Source organism: Colias croceus, chromosome 2, assembly GCF_905220415.1.
Source record: "Colias croceus chromosome 2, ilColCroc2.1".
Classification (NCBI taxonomy): Eukaryota; Metazoa; Arthropoda; class Insecta; order Lepidoptera; family Pieridae; genus Colias; species Colias croceus.
This window is the reverse complement of record NC_059538.1, coordinates 7,334,940-7,357,166: the sequence shown is the minus strand read 5'-3', so window position 1 is coordinate 7,357,166 and position 22,227 is coordinate 7,334,940. Positions and strand designations below refer to the sequence as shown.

Below are 22,227 nucleotides of genomic sequence, written 5' to 3'. Positions count from 1 at the left end.
TCGCATTTTATCTGTATTTACGCCGCGCCTTACAGTGCTAATTGCTTCGTCTATTACGTAGTTAGTCCGCATGTGTAGGTTACAATGTGTTCTAGCGCTGTAATAATCGCTAGCCCTAGAGAGATGAATGTAGAGCTTACTTTTTTCAGCACTCTTTTTATAGTGATGTCGTAAATATTTAAGAAATAATATTGCAATGAATAGAAAGAAAAAAACGTTAACCTTCATTTTCTATTTTAATTTTTTCTATATAAAAATCACAATAATTGATCTTGACTTCAATTATATCTGAGATACTTAAATATACGCTTTTTAGTTTCTTATTTTTGCGCCCAAACCATCTAGATACGACACCTCGATCGACCTATATCTGGCGATGGTAATTATTACCTTCTATTTATCAGTGAAGACCGGAAAATATATCATGTAATAAATGACAGTGTTTAATATGTTAATGCTAGCTCAATTTTCTTACCTGGGTGGGAATTTACTTCTTCCAATTTGATATCGGACGATGAGTGACCAAATTAATCCTAATATTAATTTAAGATTTCCATTAACTATGTCCACATTACCTGTACAAAATACAAAGAAGATTTAATTACAGCCAAATGAATGAATATCAAGATAAATATGGTAGGTTTGAAAAATGCACTTATTACCTATATTAACTAATTTAACTCCGTCGTCTTCAATGGCTTGCAAGGCGGTGGTAACGTTTTCCAACTTGTGGTGTTGGTTACTAGGCTTTCGGCTCCAACCTTTTAACTTACGTCCCTGTAAAGCTTCCACTAACGAACAAAGAATTGTTCCATCTCGTAAATCCTCTACTAAGTCGATTACCTGAGAAAAATAATAGATTGGAACAATTATCTTCCACGTACTTCATATTGCATTGTGCCTACCACACTTAAAGACTGGGTATTGATAGAATCTTGAGAGCATTCTGAATGATTTCGACAGATAAACTAGAAAATATATTTTACCTTTATGTTCATGGGTTTAAGAGTTTCATTAATCCAGTTTCTAAAGGTATTCGCCTGGATTTCCACCCACAGATCTTCATGGCCCTTGATAGCCATGGCCTTGGCGGCAGTGCCTTCAGGACTTCGAGCTGCAAGGCCGGCCTGGGTGATACGACCAGCCGAGCCTTCAGGCGTGTGCGCCTTCAAGCCTTGATGGGTAACCCTCACACCCTCCATTGTGCTTTCTTTATCAATTACACTCGAATCTATGAATATTTCTCATATATCATATCCGCCAATACTGCTCGAAGGTTTGCTGTCATCTAAAATTAAAACAAATTAAAAATTATTCGGTAATTATTAACTATGAGTTTCATGATGAAATATGAAATTAAATACAAAAATTCTGAGATTGCATTTTTGTAGTGCACTTTAGTCCACATGAAATGTAAATCAGTGAAATGTGGATTCCATAAATTGCCTTTCAATAGGATTTACATTTTATAGGCCAGTTTATGATTTAATTGATATGATGGTTTTAAAATTCGATACAGTAGCAATTAGTTTAATTGTACGTTATAAAAATATGTCATAATTTTGTTCTAACGATGCTAAGTGAACTATTTCCGATTCTAATAATAGATGAAGATATTTATATGCAGGATGTATCATCTATGTTTTATGTAGCTACTCGGGAAGTCTTCGTAGCGAACATTCTAGAACTCATAAACCTCAGCTTGAAACGAAAAGAATAATTCGAGATGAAAATATTGGAAATTTCACTTTTCTACAAAAGTCGGCTAATTTATAATATCCTTTTGAAGTATTTGCTTTAACTAACTTCAAGGATATCTGTGTTAATTGCAGTTGAGAAGGGCTTTTGTTAGATTATAATTATTATGATGATAATAATATGTTAGTGACCAGCAACAAAACGGTTTTTGTGCCAAATTCTGCTAAAGTTCGGTACTATCATGGTTTTCGTCAATGTCAACAGAGAAGCCGCTAAGAGTTTTGAGCAGATTGATGACGTATTGTCACTTGGGGCTGTGATTGATGATGCTTTCAGAGCGCTCGATAGCACCACAAGCAACGGCTGATTTCGTTTACTGTCAGTGTATCGATACCTTAAATTAAATATATGCATATTTGTTAATACTTAATCATTTGTGTTTTTATATCGGAATAATGTCAGGTTGTTCCAAAACGATACTTCTCATTCATGTTGATTCCTGCTCCGACTACAGTGATGCAATCACTGGAGTCGGCAATGATGTCAACAAGATTAAAACTTCCCTTATTGTTAGTTGATGGAGCTTATCTTATTTTAAATTCTAATTGCTAGTCATAATCGTTTTAAAGTTGTTGAAGTAAACTATTAAACATTTTCAACACGCGTTGATCATAGGAGCAAGCTGGAAACTTAGTATACTGCTAAAAATTACAGAAATCTGTGGTAACATTGCAAAGTTATTGCACGTCACGTGACAAATAAAGAAACCTTTCATATGCTTTATCATATTATTCGTAATGCCGTTTAAAGACACAAACCTCATTATTTTTTTATAACTATGAATTTCAAAAATATAGCTTCGTGGCAAAATATTTTTAAACAAAGTCACAACGCAATCCTATACGCAACATCTCTTAAGTATAGCAGTATCCATAAATAAAAAAATGCAAAACACAAATTTATAAAAATACATCAATTAAATAAGGCTGCATAATTTTTTATTAATCGTAACATTAAATTAATAAAATTGAAGACGCAACATCATGAGATCCACGTTTATTTTTTGTATGCAAAATACTTTGTGGCAAAACAACAACAAAGGTACCTTTCCTGGCTTCGTTTAACCATGGGTACCTAGCTTAATGTTGTACTCGAAAAGAGCGTTGCGTGCAAACACGGCAATTACTTACAATAAAAGATGTGTACCAAAGCACATGGGCCGGTGCACACTGTAATTAGTCTACAGGAATAAAAGGGAGTTTTATGACCGGAAGCTTTACGAGCCAGAGTTCACCATTATATTCTATAATTTTTCTAAGCTTTATTAAAGCGTATGTGATTCGGTCCTATTATGCAAATTTTCATTAATTAATATTACCTACGGAGAATCTTTTTAATTTGTCATGGTCAGTAAACTCGATTTTATGAACGCGCTACCTAAAAAATGTACGCTTTATACCTACATTTAGCAAACGTTTTAAGCCAGGCTTAAAATATTCCGTTTAAGTGTAGGTCACGAAAATAAGGAGAGATGTATAAAATAAGGGCGGAGGCTATAAAACCTTACATAAAACCTTCAGTCTAAGAGCAGGTGGCTGCGCACTCTTTAAATTACATCTTTCATACCTTCTCACCAAAATCAATTTTATTTCGAAGCTTTTCCTCTAACTTCATCTGATTGAAAGATGGAAGTCATAGGAAATAACATAAGGCATTCATTTGAAAAGGTTTTTTTTCAACTTCCAAAGATTACTGCAGAAATGTAATTACTACAGAGATTTTTTGCGGATATAAGGTTTCAACGAATGTGCTTTTCATTTCAATATCCGCTTGATTACGTTTTAGAGTGCTTTATCATCATGCAATATTTTTTGTTGTTTTTACTCAGCAGTCAGAACTAATTAAGGGAGTTTGTTGTCGTATATTTCTGTTTATGAGTCAGAGTTTGCAATGTGGATAATTAATGTTGTAATTATTGGACCTTAATATGTAATGCTAAAAACGACGTGGGCTATATCGAGTTTAAATTAGTCTGCCGATAAATATTAATATGAATACACAATCGTTCGTGGGTCGTGTGTTTGCGACGACATCGTCATCTGACGTAGCGTCATCTCTATTTTAGGTCGATCATGATCTTGAGGTATCGTAATGTTATTCATAACTTGATTATGGATTATTTTCTGGACGTATTAGTATATAATTAGACAAGTTGGTTTGAGCTTTTAGTACCAAAGGTTGGAAATTAAAAGTTCAGTAAAAGCACAGTCTGTACCTATGTCTCTTTTTATGTACCCGTTACAAAGTTTTCCCGAAGTTTTAATTAACAGGAAACAATGGAATACAATGTAAATAAGCGTATTATATATAGATTTCCGCATAAGTGAATATATAGGAATGTTAAAGAGCCCCCAGGCCTTGTTTACATTTTACCTGTGTGTCGGAGGTGCGTCGTTAATTATTTATGTAATTAGCTACCTGCGTGTTCTTCGTAAACAAATGAGTTTTTATATAGTATATATTTTCAAGTGCATAATGCAATGAATTACATACTGCGCCAATATAACAATATATATTTTATCCAGTTAAACTTTCCACATAATCCCTGTAATTTATTTTTGGAGAAACTTTGAATAAAATATATACCTATAAGTAATGTAGGTACATATAGGTATATCGTAAATTTGGCCAACATTTTGCACTGTCTCCATATTAATTAATGGTTATTAACTGAGTGTATTGTTATTTGTTGGTATAATAACTTGTTAAATGACACCGTATAGAGAAAATAGTGGTTCAACGTAGAAGTTTATTTATTTTATGTGTGTAAATAGTTAATGTTTATTTATATAGAATGTGATAGCGATCGGGACTAACTATTACCTCGTTAGTCTCTGTTGACATGCCGCTAATCGCTTGTTCAAGTTTCTGCATCACTTCACGTAAACCGTATATATGTAATCAATTCGTTGGGCCAGTTTATTTGCAGTCTGACAGCCAACGCAATATCAACAAATATCTAGTACGATATTGAACCAGTTAAATAATATTTGTACTGTGATATAGCTTTTCTGCTATATTTTTGCTCTGTTGGTACCTACCCGAACTGTCATACTGCATCCATTTCAAATTAAAGGCTTATTTCGATATGTGAATAATTGGATTAAAATCTTGGAAATTCACAGTGTTCAAGTTTCATTTTACAAAGAGAATTTTCCGCTAAGTAAATGAAATTATTTTTCCTTTACCGCTGACAGTTAAAAAAGAGAGAATATTCAGAATATCCATTAGTTAAATAATGCAAAAGATTTATCGTATACACAATAGATATATCCAATTATATTACTTTAAACTTTTAGCAACAATTTAAATGTACATACTGTTATACAATAGGTACAATGATTTATTACGTACCACCAAAGCCAGTGCTAATCATATTTTTGTAAGTGGGCCGTGTGCTATTGCGTGACAATGAGTCGGACGCCCACTTAGAAATCAATTTATGGAAAACTATCGGCATTGCAATTGATTTTATTCGTATTCGGTAGTTAAATTTTTATAGTTGAAACATATAAACTAAATGTTTAATAGTATAGGTAGCGCTTGAATGAGACGTTTTACGATAGATTTTGTTACCATTTTGATTTATTGAAGATAAATAAAGTGATGTATTACCACGTTTTACGTATTAGTGACGATTTTATTATTTTTAAGTAACTTTAATGTAATACATATATTAACATAGTGTCGGTAACGTGGGCACATATTACACTTTTTTTTTCAAATGGCTTGATTTATATTTGTGTTACATAATATTATGTGGTAGAAAATATTATCTTCAAGGTATGCGGCTTCAAATACCTACCATTTACCCGACTCTTTCCATTTCCAATTGTATTGTGTACTCGGAAACTTAAATGATACATATACATGGTTAGTTATCTCTGGGAAATAAGACGATGACAACCAAAAATTCTTTTAATTAACGATTGGTGTTGATTAATTACTAAATTCAATGTAATTGAATTATTCAAACGAAATATTTTGTATTTAAATAATCAACCATAAAAGAACGAAAAACAACTAATTAGATAGGTATTAAATAACTCCAATTCCAAAATAGACATATGTATTTCTTCCTTATTTTTCCACCAGTTATCCGTAGGTAAAAATCATGTTACCAAATTAAAATTGGCCTAGGAGATTATTTCTGTATGATATGCTATAATATTATTAATATACCTAATACAATGCACATTTAGAATAGAATAGAAAGAATAGAAAACACTTTATTGTACAGTGCACACAAGAACAAAATTTACAGAAACGATAAATTATGTAACTTAAAGTTAAAATAAATGTACAATTTGGCGGATTTATTATTGGGATGGTAAGATAATATCGTTCGTATATCTTTATAAAATTTATATTTTGTCTCAAATAAAATGCTAGTAGCGCAATCAAAATGTATAAAATCGCTGACTGAAAGCACCAGTAGATATGTCTTTTTCATTGCAAAAGTCTTCTGAGATTCGTTAGTAGCTATCGCTCATACAATTTCTTTGTTCAGAGAAACTCCGACGGTGCAATATTGAAGCAATTTCATCAACATTAAGGGAGGTGAGTGGAAAACTAGTTGGAACTTGGGCTGCTTAGAGATGAGACTTTGTAATATAAAAGAGCTCATAATATTGGTCGACTCTTAGCATGAACTGGGATATTCTACATCATTGTATTTTAAACTATTAGGAAATACAATGAAATAGTAATTTTGTAAATGAGAAGAGAACATTATTCATACCAAAATATAGTTATAAAAACACACAAAAGCGCTTTGAAGTAAATTTGAAAGGCAATAAAAATAATCTGAAAGGTTTCACAGCATTAAAAAGATCGCGGACTCATCACTTAGTTATTAAAGCGAAAACTCATTGTTTCTTTCCCCAAAACAACAGTGCTGACCGGCACTTTTTGTTGTTTTTTTTAATTGCTTGCCGTCTTTCTTTGGTAACTCGCGAAACAGGATTTTAAATACAAAACCAGTTTCTTTATTTATAGCCGACGAATCCCTTAGAACCAAATATTTAATTGGTTCGAATTATATTCTGAAAATTTTGCAAAGGGACGATATACCTTTAACATGTACCTATCGGCTTTTCAAAGTTTTAATATATTAAAGTCACTTTCATGTAATGAGGTATATGTACATATTTACATACAATTTGAAGAATATACCTACACGTTTTCGTATTTAATATTTAGCATCTCATTATAAATAAAATATATTCCTTCAAGTTCGATAAACTAAAGTACCTTCTTTGGGTATCGATAAAAACTTTAGTAATATTCATGATGTTATCTCAAGTCTAGACAATGGATAATAATCAAAGCTACGTGTGAATGTGATTTCGTAACAGAAGCAAGGGACAGCTTGTATTTGTTATCATGGAATAGTATTATATATTCGTTCTTTTGAACTTAAATATATTTTATTGGACCGACTCTCGGGATTGTCATACTTTTGTTACTTTCAGCTTAATCTGAATAAATTTTGGTCTGTACGTATACACAAAAATATAGGTACAAATTCATTATTATTATCTACTTAGTATGATAATTATTGTTAGAGATAATATTTTGAACTTTCCTCAAAAATATTTTTAAGCAATGTTCGGGTCAAACCAAGCTGGTCAAACAAACTTCGAGTACATAATGTTTGACAATAATGACTCAAAGTATTTCCCAGTATCATGTTGCGAGCCACGCTTTGTCATTTCCAATAAGTCGAAAAAAGACACATTAAACATAAAAGTTGTCATTCAAATAAATGTCAAATATCCCTAAGGTAACTTCTTTACTTCCGCTCGACACAATTTCATGCACGTACCTACATCGAAGGGCTTCCGTGTAAAAAGCTTCAGACATAGATAGAGAAATATATAATTCAACACGAAACAACGTAACAAAAATCTCGCAGGTGTAACAAACAAGAGATATGAATGTAATGCATGATACAATGAGTTGATATTATATTTTACAAAGACAATCCTACTAATATTATATATGCGAAAGTTTGTGAGGATGTGTGTGTGTGTGTGTGTGCTCCTTCACGCAAATACTACTGAACCGATTACAATGAAATTTAGCACACATATAGAGGGTAACTTGGATTAACACATAGGATGGGTCTTATCCCGTAAATTCTTCGGGAACGGGAACTATGCGGGTTTTTCTTTAAAACGTGGGCGAAGCCGCGGGCGGAAATCTAGTATTAACATAATAATAAATTTAATTGCATTGGTTATGTTGTCATGCATTGTGACTGTGTTTGTAGTTCCATGCATCTCAATACATCTGCAACCTACGCAAAAGCAATTGTTTTGATTTGATAACTATTGTAAGGTGATCATTAAATGTCTTGTTAAACATCACCACATTGTATTCAATGAATTTGTTATAAAATAACATGATTAATAATATCCAGTCTTCTTTATAATAAGTACCTGGAAAATATGGTTTTTTGCTGTTGCTGATTCTTAGAAATTTAATGCTAAACGGAAAGAAGGTTGTATAAAAGGTTCAGATTAAGATATTTATAATCCGTTTATATTTTTATATTTTATTAGTATTGGCATGTCGGTGATCGGTGTCCATATTTTAATATACCTAATTTCATAATATGTTATGTTGTGTCATGTTAAGATATGAAAAAAATGTATGCCTTTGGTAATGGTTTATTAACATTCCAGATCCTGATTTGATTATACTACATTAATGTAACAGTACGTTAATATATCAAAAAGCAATGATGTTATCATTACCATGGGCACTCATTAGCGGGGAACAAGAAAAATGAATAATGTGAAATCGCGTCTAAAATTGTGCGATGTTATTTTAAACGAGCGGCTGCCTAACGACGCTTCGTGCTTCGCTGCCTCCAATAATGTGCGAAGCTATCGGCGTAGAAACATCCAAGTATCTAAACTTTACACCCATGTCATTATATCTACTTATGAAACATCTTTGCAATGCTGAGTGCGCATTAAGTGTACAAAACAAGCTAGGACGAGCTAACGTCCCTTCATAAAGACTGCTGTAAAACTCATTAACCCTAATTGAGTATTTAATAAAATTGTAATTACATTTATTTAGGTCAAACAATTAATTAAGACTAACTGTCGAATGGAAAATTAACAAAAATAATAAACACATGTACACATAATAAACACATGTAAATAGGTTTAAATGTTGTTGTGTTATTAACTTAAAATGAAATAAAATTGTACTGAAATAATTTCAAATATTGAACTCATATTATGAATGTCTTTAATAGTCAATATCAATTATTCAATTTCATTATTGAGACAAACTCTGTCCGTCTATGTGCTTGGAAATGAGTTTTACATTAACTCTGTACTTTTTAACTCCTAACGGCTAATGAATAAAACATGGCATAAGTATATGTAAAAAATTACAGAATTCCTAATTAATTTTCATTATTTGAATTAAACATACCACTTTCGTATACCACAATAATACCGTTCAATGAAGAATGTTGAAAATATTTGTCTTTGTTCCGGTTTCTGGATACAGGAGAAAATATATTCGATGCACGTATTTCTTACATTTTCAAAATTCCTTTAATATTTGTGAAGAAGTATATTATGATGTGTATATAACGTATTAAAAATAATTAAATTTATTCTTAAAGCAATGGATATTCTGTATAATTAAAAAAAAAACTCAATCTGAAAACTTCGTTCGCAATAAGCAATACGAATGATCATCGATACATTTTTAAGTTTTTAAGATGCAAAGTTCTTTATCTAATGTTATTTCACACTGTTAACTTGATAAATACTTTTTATCTATGCACTTTTTTAATGCTATAAGTTCTTTTTATATCACTTGTATGTAATTTTTACAAAATATATGCGTTACAATTAGGGCGAACGAAGCAAGTTCTCTACTACACATTCACAATCTATGTATTTTTGTGGAACATTTTACTGAGAAAATATCATATTTTCAGGAGTTTTAGGCTTAATTCAGATTAAACAATATTGTTTATCAGTGCTTAACTGGGCTTTTTACTAGAATATCTACATCTGATTGTAGCGCTCTACCTCATGTCGCGCACTCGTGTCGAAGTTATTAAGTTTTTATTTCTACTAATAAGATCCATAATTGTAGAAAAATCAATGTAATGGCAGCGGTAGGTATATTAATTTTATATAACACTAATTTACAAACTTACACTCAAACTTACACGCAGTATTTTCTAAAACACGTTGCTTCATTCAAAATCGTTAAAGCTTTCAATGTGAACTGTACTATATAATAATTTCAAGTAGATTATACGGTTCGTTAAATCATTTATTATAGCCATATATAGTAATGTGTCAGAGCATGAATCAAAGTAGTCAAAGCATATATTAGTCATGCGGAATTTTCATTAGACATGAGGCGGAGATAAGTACATGAATGGAGTTGAATAATTAATATAGAGGAAGATGTGTTTGCGGAAATCTAAAAGAACATTATTACACTATTAATTTGCATGAGGAATTCATACAAATGTATATGTAAATAAAGAATTTTCTATTGTTTTATTAATAGTCTTGTCTCAATAGCATACGAACGTATTAGGTTACTCGAATCCTATCAGATAAATTATTATAAAGATAAGTTTTGTTATAAACACAACCATAAATTTTAATTATTTACTTACTTAAAACGTACATTTTGTTAGTAATAACAGTCCTTGGCACTGTAACTTATGACCGAATGATGTCTGACTTTTTGCAAGCGTTAAAAGTAAAATCCTCAACCTAGTTAAAGAAGTATTACAGTTGTAAGAACTTCTAATTTAAATCTAAAAAATATGTACATCGCAAAGATGCTCTTTAAAAATCTAAAATAACAGTTAAAACAAACTGTAAGGTGCAACAAATGTTTCTGGCACAATATATTTTTTATATTTCCTGAGTAATGGAGGTTTACTTATCGACATTTCCCAATGTCCACATTTTCGAATGTTGTGGGACGTTTGTAGCAGTTTGAGTGAGGTCGCTCATTTATTGGCACGATGTATATAATGTAAGGCGGTGTTGAAATGACATATCTTTAGTCGGAAATTCATTTCTGAAAAAGATTTATAAATATTTTTTTCACATAATCGAATCTTTTAAGTCAGGAACGTCCATTTGGTATTTAAATGTAATACCTACTTGAAGTTATTAACTTTATATACTATTTAATTCAAACGTAATATTATTATACTGTAACTACCTATGCTGTTTTTGATTTTAATATAGGTTTAAGATTTTTAGATCTTACGTTACAGTTACTTTTTATGTTAAAGTCACTAACCGCGAAATATTCTTTATTATCTCTCTACATTTATTTTACAGCTATAATGTATCGTGTATCTCACTATACATTTTGCTAGTTAGGTGGATAATATTATTATACTACAAAGGCCCGTGTAAAATTTAATATAGCTATCATTTTGAAATGAATCTGAACACAAAGATTAAATTTAAGTGCACACTTCGGAATATAAGTCATTATTGGACATATTATTTGTTATTATACTTCCTATATTTGTATAAAAATACAAATGTTAATATTTCTAATAGATTTGTTACCAATTTTAAAATAATGAAATACCTATACAATTGGCTGTTCCGAAATAATTAATTTTTATCGAATAATAAAATAATCGAGCATAATTATTATTAAATCGTATTAAACCCAACGCGATTATGAATTTTCACACTTCGTATAACCTTAAGACACGTGTACTGTGGGCGGTGTGTGAACTGTGAACATATCGGGATGATGTCATTATCTCAGCACTTCACAATCTTTGTCACCCTTAATACTCGAAAAGGCTCTCCGCTCTACCAAGACACCGTTGACACACTACTCTACTTTGGTTCTGTTATGCAAGCAGAAACCGGTCGTTCACGCTCCTAGTCATTCACAAATCAGATGCACCTGTATCTGCATATACTCGTACGTTACTATAAACGGCATCAATTCGATTGTTTTGACAATAGTAATTTGAATAACACGTAACGACGATAACTGTTATGACTTCGCTGCACCGACTCGCAAATGCCCTTGCTAAGTTTATTGGCGTATTAACGACGTATCGCGTAATATTCTCGAATTACCTTGTGATTTAGAGTCTATGAGAGCATCACTTAAGAGAGAGTCTGTCACTTCATGTTTACACTATCGTATCCAGTGTCGACTAAGTAACGCGTTAAATATTGGAACGGAGCGCGATGGTTCGCTCAACGTGCGGCGAGCGAGGTACTATCTGTGCGAACGGAGGCGCAGGTTGCGCGGGAGTGCCGCCCCCCCCTGCCGCACACCACGGCCCGTGCGCAAGGCTGCCCCGACGCAATGGCATTCCATCTGTGATGACAATGTGCCCATTTATGTCTTTGGACATGGTTGACGGCCGTAGCGGCCATATGGTGCCTTGCACAGTGATTACGTTTTTCTCGAGTAAACTCTTTGATGATGCTAAGTACCGACGTGGGAAGTTATGTTCTCTATATAGATTCGTTCCACCGGAAGAAGTACATTCCACTAATATTATACTGCGTTTTTTAACGAACTGAACGTCAGTTACAATATACCATAACAAGTCATGTTTTATTTTGTAATATTTGAGGTAAGGAAGGTTTAATTTATGATTTTTTTTAATTTAAATTTATCCTAAACTCTATCATTATCAAAATAAACGAATGATGGTGAAAAAAAAAACATTTTTCAGTTACAATATTTTTTTGTTTATTGTTTACAATAAATTTTATCTTTTTTCGTAAACAGATATTATGTTGGTAAGGTACCAACATAATATCGGTTTCGGAAGCTACTCTAAAACATATTTATTATTCCATAGATTCGTCGTTGAAGCCTCATTCAATATATTTGTTAGTTACGAGTACATAAAATAAAACGTTGCAGCATAGAGAAAAAATACGACGCACATTTTTTTCTTTAGGTAATTAAAATAACTCTGTACATACCTGTATTTTGTTATTATGTCACCATTATAATATTGTAGTTAACTGTGAATTTTAAAATGCCTAAAACCAATTAGTTTTTCAAGGATTATCTGCTCTTTATACTATGTTATCTGCCTATAAAATAATTATTATCAAAGTGATGTTTAATTGTTATGTATTTTCGAGAATTTCTCTGTGATCTCCTTTGGGTAAGTCATGATAAAATTATGTTAAATATAATAGTCGTTATATAATAAAGTGATAAAGTTAAATTTAAATTTAATTATTTATGTAAAATGAAGAATATGGGGTAGGTACTTATTGTAATACTTCATATAGATTATGCCTCACTTCTCATATTTTAAAAATTCTCTACCTATACTCTACGTACCTAATAATTTCAGCTCTAGGTATGCGTTAGAACCAAGCGTACGTAACTCGCGGGTGGTTCCAAAAGTGTAGTGTGCAATTGTATCATTCGGTTAAATTAAGTAATAGGAAATAAATCTCCATGTTTCATATGTGTAACGGTGCATTTACATCAAACGAGCGAACGCTCATTGTGACTATGTCAAATTATTTTAGTGTAAACAGGCGTAGAGCTTTCTTTCGTTCTACTTAGTGCGTTCGAAAAGATTATAATAAAATGGCAATGGTCTAATACTGAATACAAGTTTTCGTTTACACTGAAAGATCACGAAATAATGCTCTTGCTCTATTTCTAGCTCTTTGTTCGTTAGATGTAAATACACCGTATTAATAAAATTATTACGTTCACAATGTTGTAGGAAAAATCATTTCCAATAACAACGAATGCGCAGGTCGAGAAATCATGAAGTATGAAGCCGGGTGCCTTTAACTCGTGAATAAATTTGAATGCTTGAATAGAGACCGCAGTGACATTTGGCCTACGGGCCACAGATGCTGCCGACTCTAGCCTGTCATAAAATTGGAATACTCCAAGAATGATAGAATTCAGATTATTATATTAACATATCATGACATTTGATCAGTATGCAGTAACATCATCTAAGTACATATTAATCATATTATTCATCAGTAGGAATATTTTTAAATATTATGATACTTTATTGTAGTTCCAACAAACATGATTTCGATTTCATCTGTTACTTTATCAAAAATCTTCCCAAATAAACATTTTTGGGAAAATTTTGCCAGTACCGAGTAGATTTCATTTTCAATGTGTTTTAATTTTTAACATTTTTAATTACCAACATGTCTTTAAATTTAACAAAGGATCTGTTTTAGATTTTCAATTATTTCCGGATTATTTGCTGAGAATATATGGAATATGGAAATATAGATTGAAGATTGCGTCTTTATTATTATTGTATCAGGAATTAAGAAGGTGGTATGTGGTTGTAATTAAATATACTTGATTACGTAGTTCCAGAATCGATTAACATTGATTATAACAAAGATAATAAGACCGTATGCGAATTTTATTAATATTATAAGAAGATTTTAAAACTGCATAGAATCGGCGAGTTTATATTTAATTATAGTAATAAATTATTCTAATTTCCTGATATATGCATTTGTTATCAAAGTATTTCAGGTGGAGTTAAAAACTTGATGAGCTTTAAATGTCAGTTTAATTTATGGGCATTCGTTTTATTTGCCCCGCGGATAATCCCGCAATCTGGATATGCGAATGTAAATGCGCTCGGATTTGTAAACATATTATGTAGATATGTACATTGTATAATTTTACATTCAATTCGGAGAGCCCAGGTTGAAATTGGATTTTCGCTAGTGGGCGCAGGTGAAACATTTACAGGAAAATTTTCAATAAATGAAAAATGGAACGTTTGCTCTAGAGAGACGAATACACACGGACAAGTCGGGAAAGTGCTGAAGTATGCAACTGCGATATGCATATCGTAAGGTAACTAAATTGAATATTTATTGCGACACTTATTCGCTCGAACATTTTAAATGTGCGCTGCGTTTTTAAAGGGGAATACGAGAAATATTTTACCTGATAGTGAGCAAGAAATGAGCTATATCATGTGAAAAAAAATGAAGAAAATCCCGAGGTGCACGCTTCAGCATCTTATTTTTCTAACAATTTGTAATGGCAAATACGATTAAACTATATTGAATTAGAAACTGATATTTGAAATTACTTTGATACTTTTGGATTATACTGAACTCTGAAGCATATAGAAAATGGACCACTCCAGTTTCCATTCCTACATACGTAGACGTAGATACCCTACTTAATATTTGAAACACAAAATTTATTTTTACTATTAAATACTCGAAGTTAAAAAATCACTTCATTTTCGTGGTAGAGCGGTAGAGCATTAGTACAGCGTCTCGCTTATGAGGCATGCTAAAAGTAAAGCGGATAGTGGTATCTTCCGTCTTCAGAAAAGTTTATAGTACAATATGACTCAATCGTTATCTTGGGAAATTTTGTCCAAGTTCAGGATACGGAACATCGACATTAGAAGTAGTTTAATCATCTCAGTTGTGTTAAATTAAATAGCACAACCTTACGCTGTTGACACAAAGTTTAAAACCAATTTGCAAATCCCTTTACTTAAATATGCAAAGGGCGGACCGAGCTTCGCCGACAATTTACACCCCTAATGGCGATCAAGTGAAACCTATGTCAAAGAGAAGGCGATATATTACTCTCTGGGAATTCGATGTTTTGTCCGTCGATGAAATTGAAATATAGCTTAGTTAGTATGAGAAGACAATTGGGTCGCCGGATCCTCACTGCGGCTCATTACCGTACCCGTGTCGGGTAACAGAATTGCAATTTATTGCTTCTCCTTGTTTTTTATAATTTATAAGATTAGAGGAGTCACCGCAGTCGCAGCCCCTTTTTAATTTCTAATAAGCGTGATTTATCGTGAGTTAAAATTCAAAGGGTTACTTTGTTTTCCTATTGGCGGTTAATTTAAGAATATTGTTATTTCAAACCCTGATAATATGATGATCAGATAATAGTAGTTATGCATGACGTTTCCATAAAAAAATATACAGGGTGTCCCAAAAAGTAGTGATGAACGGAAGCTGGGAGGTGGAGGACCTAGAGGGCTTTCCGAATCACCCTTATGTGAATGGGGGGAGACTGCCATGTAATTTAACACCTTGTTATTGGTATTAATTTGTTTTTATTATTCATCATGTTAATTCAATTTTTGCACTTACCACATTTAGATTTCAATTTTTCGATTGAAGCTTTCTGAATAATAAAATGAAATTTTCAGGGTAGCTACCTGATAGATAGAGCAAGTTTTTAAAAGCAAAACGGAAAACTTTTCTATGTGATTTTATTTTTTTACGGGCCCTTGAAGTTGTGAACATACTGGATAATTTTATCTTTCTTGGCATTTAATTCTTTTTTTTATTCCATTCAAACATCTAACGATAGTAAATGTTACCATACTGAATTGGCCTATCTTTCAGCTTAGCAAACAATAAAAAATCAAGCATTTAGCGCAATAATTGACGTCACCATGAGTGAAAATATCATCGTACTCGGCGATAGGTGAAAAATTGAAAAAAAACGTCATAACTCCGAAAATACGAAAAATCGCATAACATACATGGGGGTGATTCGGATAGCCCTCTAGGTCCTTAACCTCCCAGCTTCCGTTCATCACTACTTTTTGGGACACCCTGTATATATCTATACATTTTATAATTTAAAAATTCCTCGTTACAATTTACTAATTCATTTGTCATAAGTATTTTTTAATTTTCTTTTCTCTCAAGAAATTTTCATCCAAGATCTCAATTAATTGTAGTTTAACTGTTCTTTTACAATCTCCAGAAACTATTCGAAATAACTATAGGTAGATGATGTGGTCAAAATTATGTGGAAAAAGGTAACGCCGAACCGCTCATTATGATACTGACTTTCATGGCTCTCAGTTTATTAGTTTACATTGAAAACAAAAGTACCCTATCTATAAAACTTACTTAGTTTCTACTGTATATTTTGTGTATACAAATTTTTTTTTCTTCAACATTTTGACCATCTCTACAATATAATGAACACATTTCTAAGCGCTACCTACGTACCTATAATACCTATAGTACCTATTTATTGAATAAATAACTAAATTCAACATTATAAATACCCAAGAACTGAAAATTTAAAAAGGTTAATTTTAAATATGAACCACAAAATGTATTTGTACTTACCTCTAGAATCATGCAGGGTTGTCTTTTCGTGGCTCCTTATACATTCAGAGGACACCGCACTCGTCCACTCGATGCTACGTGATTCGAGTAAAGAAATCCTTGATCTACTCATGGGGAGAACAGGCCATCGATGCGACAGCAAATTGAACATCTATGTTCGATTTACAAATAGCTTTTTAGTTGTTGAAATGCGAAATAAGGGTTACAATTTAAAACATGCTAAAAATCGTAGATGAGCTACGTACCTTATTTGTAAGGGCTATTTAAAAAGTATATCTATACGTATAATGAATATTAAACAATGTATATGAGTTGCGTGGCCCTATATTTATATAACAAACTTATATCTGTAATAAAATTTATAAAATGGCGCTAACATTTTCAATCACAACCGCTTAGCACAACCGTAAGGCTGGTTGCAGAGCTTGACCGGCCATCAGTGCATACAAAGGAGGTTATAGTTTTGCATACGCTGAGTACATAAAAAATACTTATAAAATTCCAGAGGCTTTTTTTTTTCAAATAGATGAATTTTTAAACTCTATATTGTACATCCATAACAAGCAACCCGCCCAACTTTACCACCCGCACGTGAGCTATCGTTTAAGATTATGTTTTCATAGACAAAATGCTCACATTAGAGGAACGGTATATGCTGGCTGCGCTATAGATAGGGAGGCGAAGAGGGGAATTTTCTGCAATACTCGAGCGTGGCAGTTTAAGATATGAGAGATACCTTAGACCTAATAGAACAAACTTTTTCACTATTTAGCTCTATATGTAGTGACGCGCGCCTAGGATAGACGATCAGATTAGTAAAAAAAAATCGATAGTCTGAAATACTCGAGCGCGTCAGATTAAGATATTGGGGGTTGATTTTAGTGTTTTAAGACTAAATTTAATTAATCTGACCATAAGTCCTTGACGCCGCTGAGTTATAGGGTCGCGAACTTGTAAAAAAAAAACGTTAACCCGGCATTCTCGAGCGCGATTTTTTTTATTTTTATTTTGAAGAATATAATCTAAAACTTACTAAAAACACAAAATCTGCCGGTTTCCGCATGACCGGAAGTCTGGAGGAGCCATTTCGTCTTCCGAAAAACGCGTTGCAGCATATAAGTCGCGAACTTTACTTTTTCAAAAAAAAAAGTTTAAATAAACAAAAAAGGTAATTTTATTTTACAAAAAAGGTCTCTTTTCATTTTTGTCCAAAGTTTAATTTTTATTTACTTGAAGCATCATAAAAACTCAAACTCCCGGTTTTTTGAGTATATCTCGAAAACTGAGGGTGGTAAAAAAAATTGATATGAAATAACGATGATTAAAAAAAAGAAACCCACAAACCTTTTTCGGTCAGATTAAGAGAACCCACCAACATTTTTATCAGATTAAGAAAATATGCTTTCAGGATACCTAGATAAACCTCCCCTATGAAAATCTGACGCGCTCGAGTATTTTAAAAGGACTTTTTTTTTCTGCATTTTCAAAAAATCATCGTAACTTATCGTCATGCCGTAATCGTCAGTTTTTTTAAGGGGAGCTTTCTTGGGGCCTAATTAACACCCCTTCCGAAAATCTGACGCGCTCGAGTAAATTTTTTTTTTGTGCATTTTTGACGAATTTATATGCCTAGCCCCACCACGCAAACCGGCAGATTAGTATACCGTTGTTATCAGAGGCACTTGGGGTATACGTAGTATGAATATCTGACGCGCTCGAGAATGCCCAAGTAACTGTTTTTTTTTACATTTTTGAAAATCCGAACACGCCAAACCCACCGCTAAAATGGTTTTTACCATAGAAGCTTTTCTTTTCGAAATTATTTTCTCTTTCGATTTTGATAAGTCTCGACGACGCCGTTGAATTACGCCATTTAGCTACCTCGCCTCCCTATCTACTAAGCTAGATAAGAAAATATGAATTTTCAGGAAAATTTTTTTGACGTAATTTAGTTATTTTTATTTAACTATTTTTTACGTGATCAGTGTATGCAAAACGACCAGTCCCTTCGCGCTTAGTATACCAATAGCGGGACACCCTGTATTTGCATAAAAATCCAAAACGTGTAAAATAAATATCAAAACAAAATAAAAAAGGTAAAGATAACATACCTAGTACATACATACAACATACATACTATTTGTATGACGCATGAAATAAGATGGTACATCATAGTTTAATATGTAGATCTTTAATCATATTATTATGTATCTAACTTTAAAAACTATGATATCATTGTATGTATTATTAAATTTTCTCATTCACATAAAACTAAGTATATCTAAAATAGACAATTGTTTTATACCTAGCTATGTGCCTTTTGCATTATTATTTTTTTAAATTATTACTTAGTTCTTAAAGAAAAGTTAATTAATATCTTTCAAATGAAATCTTGTTAAGTTATCGCTGCAAATGAGTTTGTAATTACTTTTAGATTGGCAGCCAAATGGCAATTTTGGTGAAGTGCTAAAATAACAAAAAGCTGTTCATAGTAAGTAATGAATTTCGGCCCTTACGAGTCATCATTATTTTAAATAAAACTTTACGAAATAAGTTTAATATTATTAAAATAGTGAGGAAATAAAAGTACTAAGCATTCAGTTAATAATAAATTAGTAAAAACTAAAATTGAAATGTTACTGACGTCGAAGATTTGTAACAAATTTTGTCGTCTTCTAGAAATATAATTTTAGAAGTTACTTAACGATTTAAAACTAGTTTGCGTCAATTATGTGCAGCAAAAATTATTAAAAATGATGTTAATATTTTCAAGTTTATGAAATTCTTGCAGCTGAGAGTGCTCAAATATTTACTTAATTTATGAGGATCAAAGGGCAGCCCAGTTGTTTGCAGTGACGCTTTGCGACAACCGACCTCTCGCATTTCGTGGTTAACTAACTTTAAATATCTTCATAACAGATCTAGAACACTGTAAAATATTTTTATGTAGCTTTACATTTTAGACATCTTAAAATTTAAAACACCTTGTTCAATAATAAATGTTTTTCATTCATATATTTAACCTACAATAATACTCGAACGTTAAGCTCATTCTTATGTAATTAGATCCCTTGTAGATATGACTGTCCATCAAAAGCCTTAGAGGGATTTTTGGAACGCAATTACGTATAAATTGCAGTTAAAATATCCGTTAAATTAATAAGTTAAAATATATAAATGAAGTAATGGCCCGTTATCCTTAACAATATTCAATAGACTATTCTAGTTTACTTCGGAAAAATATTATTAAAGTGCCTTGCCGACGATGTAGCCAGGCCATTTCAGATGGCGTGAACGGAGTACAGGAAAGCTGAAAATAGCTTGACAGCTCATCCGTATTACAAAGCGAGGGTGGAAGCGTTGGACCCTCCCTGCCGTGCGATTCACTGCTTTACTTACGTACCTCTTCACTTTATTATTTGTGCAAGTACTGTGACCGCTGTCATTTTATATTACCTTCTTCTTGGAACTTGCTGTTGTAGTATTACTGAATAAAACAATGAATGCCTCTTAATGCAAGTAGTTATTAAAATGCTGAAAGCTGTATCCTTTTAGGTTGTATATTATTTATTTGCATAATTATATTATTAAATTATCATACATCATATTAACATACTAAATTATACATTAAGGCGATTCATAGTTCTTACGTAGATGTACATATATATATAGTAACAAAATGTATTCTTCTTCTGTTCTGTGAAATCTGTGAAAATGTGTTCTGTTATTTCTTTGATATAACAGAACTTCCTTGTGTGATGTTTCTAAATTAACATTAATTAATAAATAAACTATTGCTGATAGGATTTCTTATGTTGTAGTATTGTCATGGGTGATCGCAGAGTAGAGAGTGAAATCAAACACAAATCTTTCAGAGCTCACTTAAGCATAATTTCACCCATAGATGCTGTTATTTTTAAAAGCAACCAATAAATCTATTTATGAACATGTTTCCTAATAAAACGTACACATTATAGACTCAACATACAGATACTATTTGGATTGCGATGAATCTTAGACCAACTAATTAATATTTAGGCTTTCCATCCGCGGCTTCGCCCGCGCAGTCAAAGAAAAACCCGCATAGTTCCCGTTCCCGTGGTATTTCCGGGATAAAACCTATCCTATGTCCCGGGGTCAAAAGTAGCCTAGTAGTTTCTCGGGTATCAAAATATCTCTTTACCAAATTTCATGCAAATTGGTTCAGTAGTTAAGGCGTGATTGAGTAACAGACAGAGTTACTTTCGCATTTATAATATTAAAGTATGAACGAGCGCCTATAGTGCATACCGCGGGCACACTGTTTAAGACTTATAAGTAGGAAACCACTGAACTGTTTTGTTCTATTGAATGCACAATATTGTCTGCTATTTTCAGGCTGAAATAGCATGCAGGTACTCAAAGCGAACACAGTTTCTCCTTGCCTTTGACGTCTTAAAGTTAGATTCACATGTGTAGTGTACATACATTATAAGCTTTGAACTAACACTTGGTGACTGTGTGCATTAAAGTAGGTTACCTAGTATCTTTTATTTTCCAAGTCTTATCGCTTTTATATTGTGTCATCTATCGTACGAACTTTCATGAATACTCTAAGAAAATATTTCTGAGCAAGCGAATTAAATTCGTCAGAATTTTCATTGCATAGAAAAGTGGCTCTTATGATGGAGATATTATAGGCACATCAATTCATAGTCTCATAATGAGATGACTTATATTTAAGACAAATTCCACAAAATATGTCAGTTTATTCCTAAAGAAAGTGATAATTAAGTAATAGGACACGTGCTCTTCCTATGTCTCTATGTGCTTTTTTATGTAACCTCATAGATTACTAATATTATATTATTATATGCAAGTGTTTCTTTCTTTTGTATTTCTTTCATGTTGCAAAAGAACTATTTTATTCTACCATATAGACTCTCATTTACTGCGTTAAAACATATGATTCCTATGGGAGTAAGTATGCACATAAATAGGTGCTTAAACTAGTACATGCATGACCGCCTCTTTGGTGGTTAACGCGTGGACGTAGAACTGAGGGGCCCTGGGTTCGATTCCCGGTGGAGAAAAAGAAAGAAAATGTCTTGGTCTGGTAGGACACAGAAGGCTGATCACCTACTCGTTCCTAAAGAAATTCGATCAGTGAAACAGGTGTAGGTATAAGGCATCTGCCCCTTACCCCACTAGGGGACATGGGACTTCCCTTCTAACTAGTACATACTTAATAAACGTTTTCAGTTACAATTTCTGATACAATATTTGATTTAAATCAAATCTGCTACTGTCAATGATAAAAGACATTCAATTTTGC

At 32.4% G+C, this 22,227-nt stretch overlaps 1 protein-coding gene across 1 annotated transcript in view; it reads right to left on the bottom strand.

Annotated features, from left to right (window-relative positions):
• The window catches only part of LOC123700143 (filamin-A), a 74,978-nt gene extending 62,935 nt beyond the window's left edge, over positions 1-12,043 (bottom strand). The window contains exons 1-4 of the mRNA XM_045647278.1: positions 11,880-12,043; positions 987-1,288; positions 663-843; positions 476-575 (exon numbers count right to left, since the gene is read on the bottom strand). Coding sequence (XP_045503234.1) covers positions 476-575; positions 663-843; positions 987-1,202 — 497 coding nt within the window. The 5' untranslated portion in view covers positions 1,203-1,288; positions 11,880-12,043. The remainder of the gene's footprint in view (positions 1-475; positions 576-662; positions 844-986; positions 1,289-11,879) is intronic.
• Positions 12,044-22,227: the final 10,184 nt, after the last annotated feature.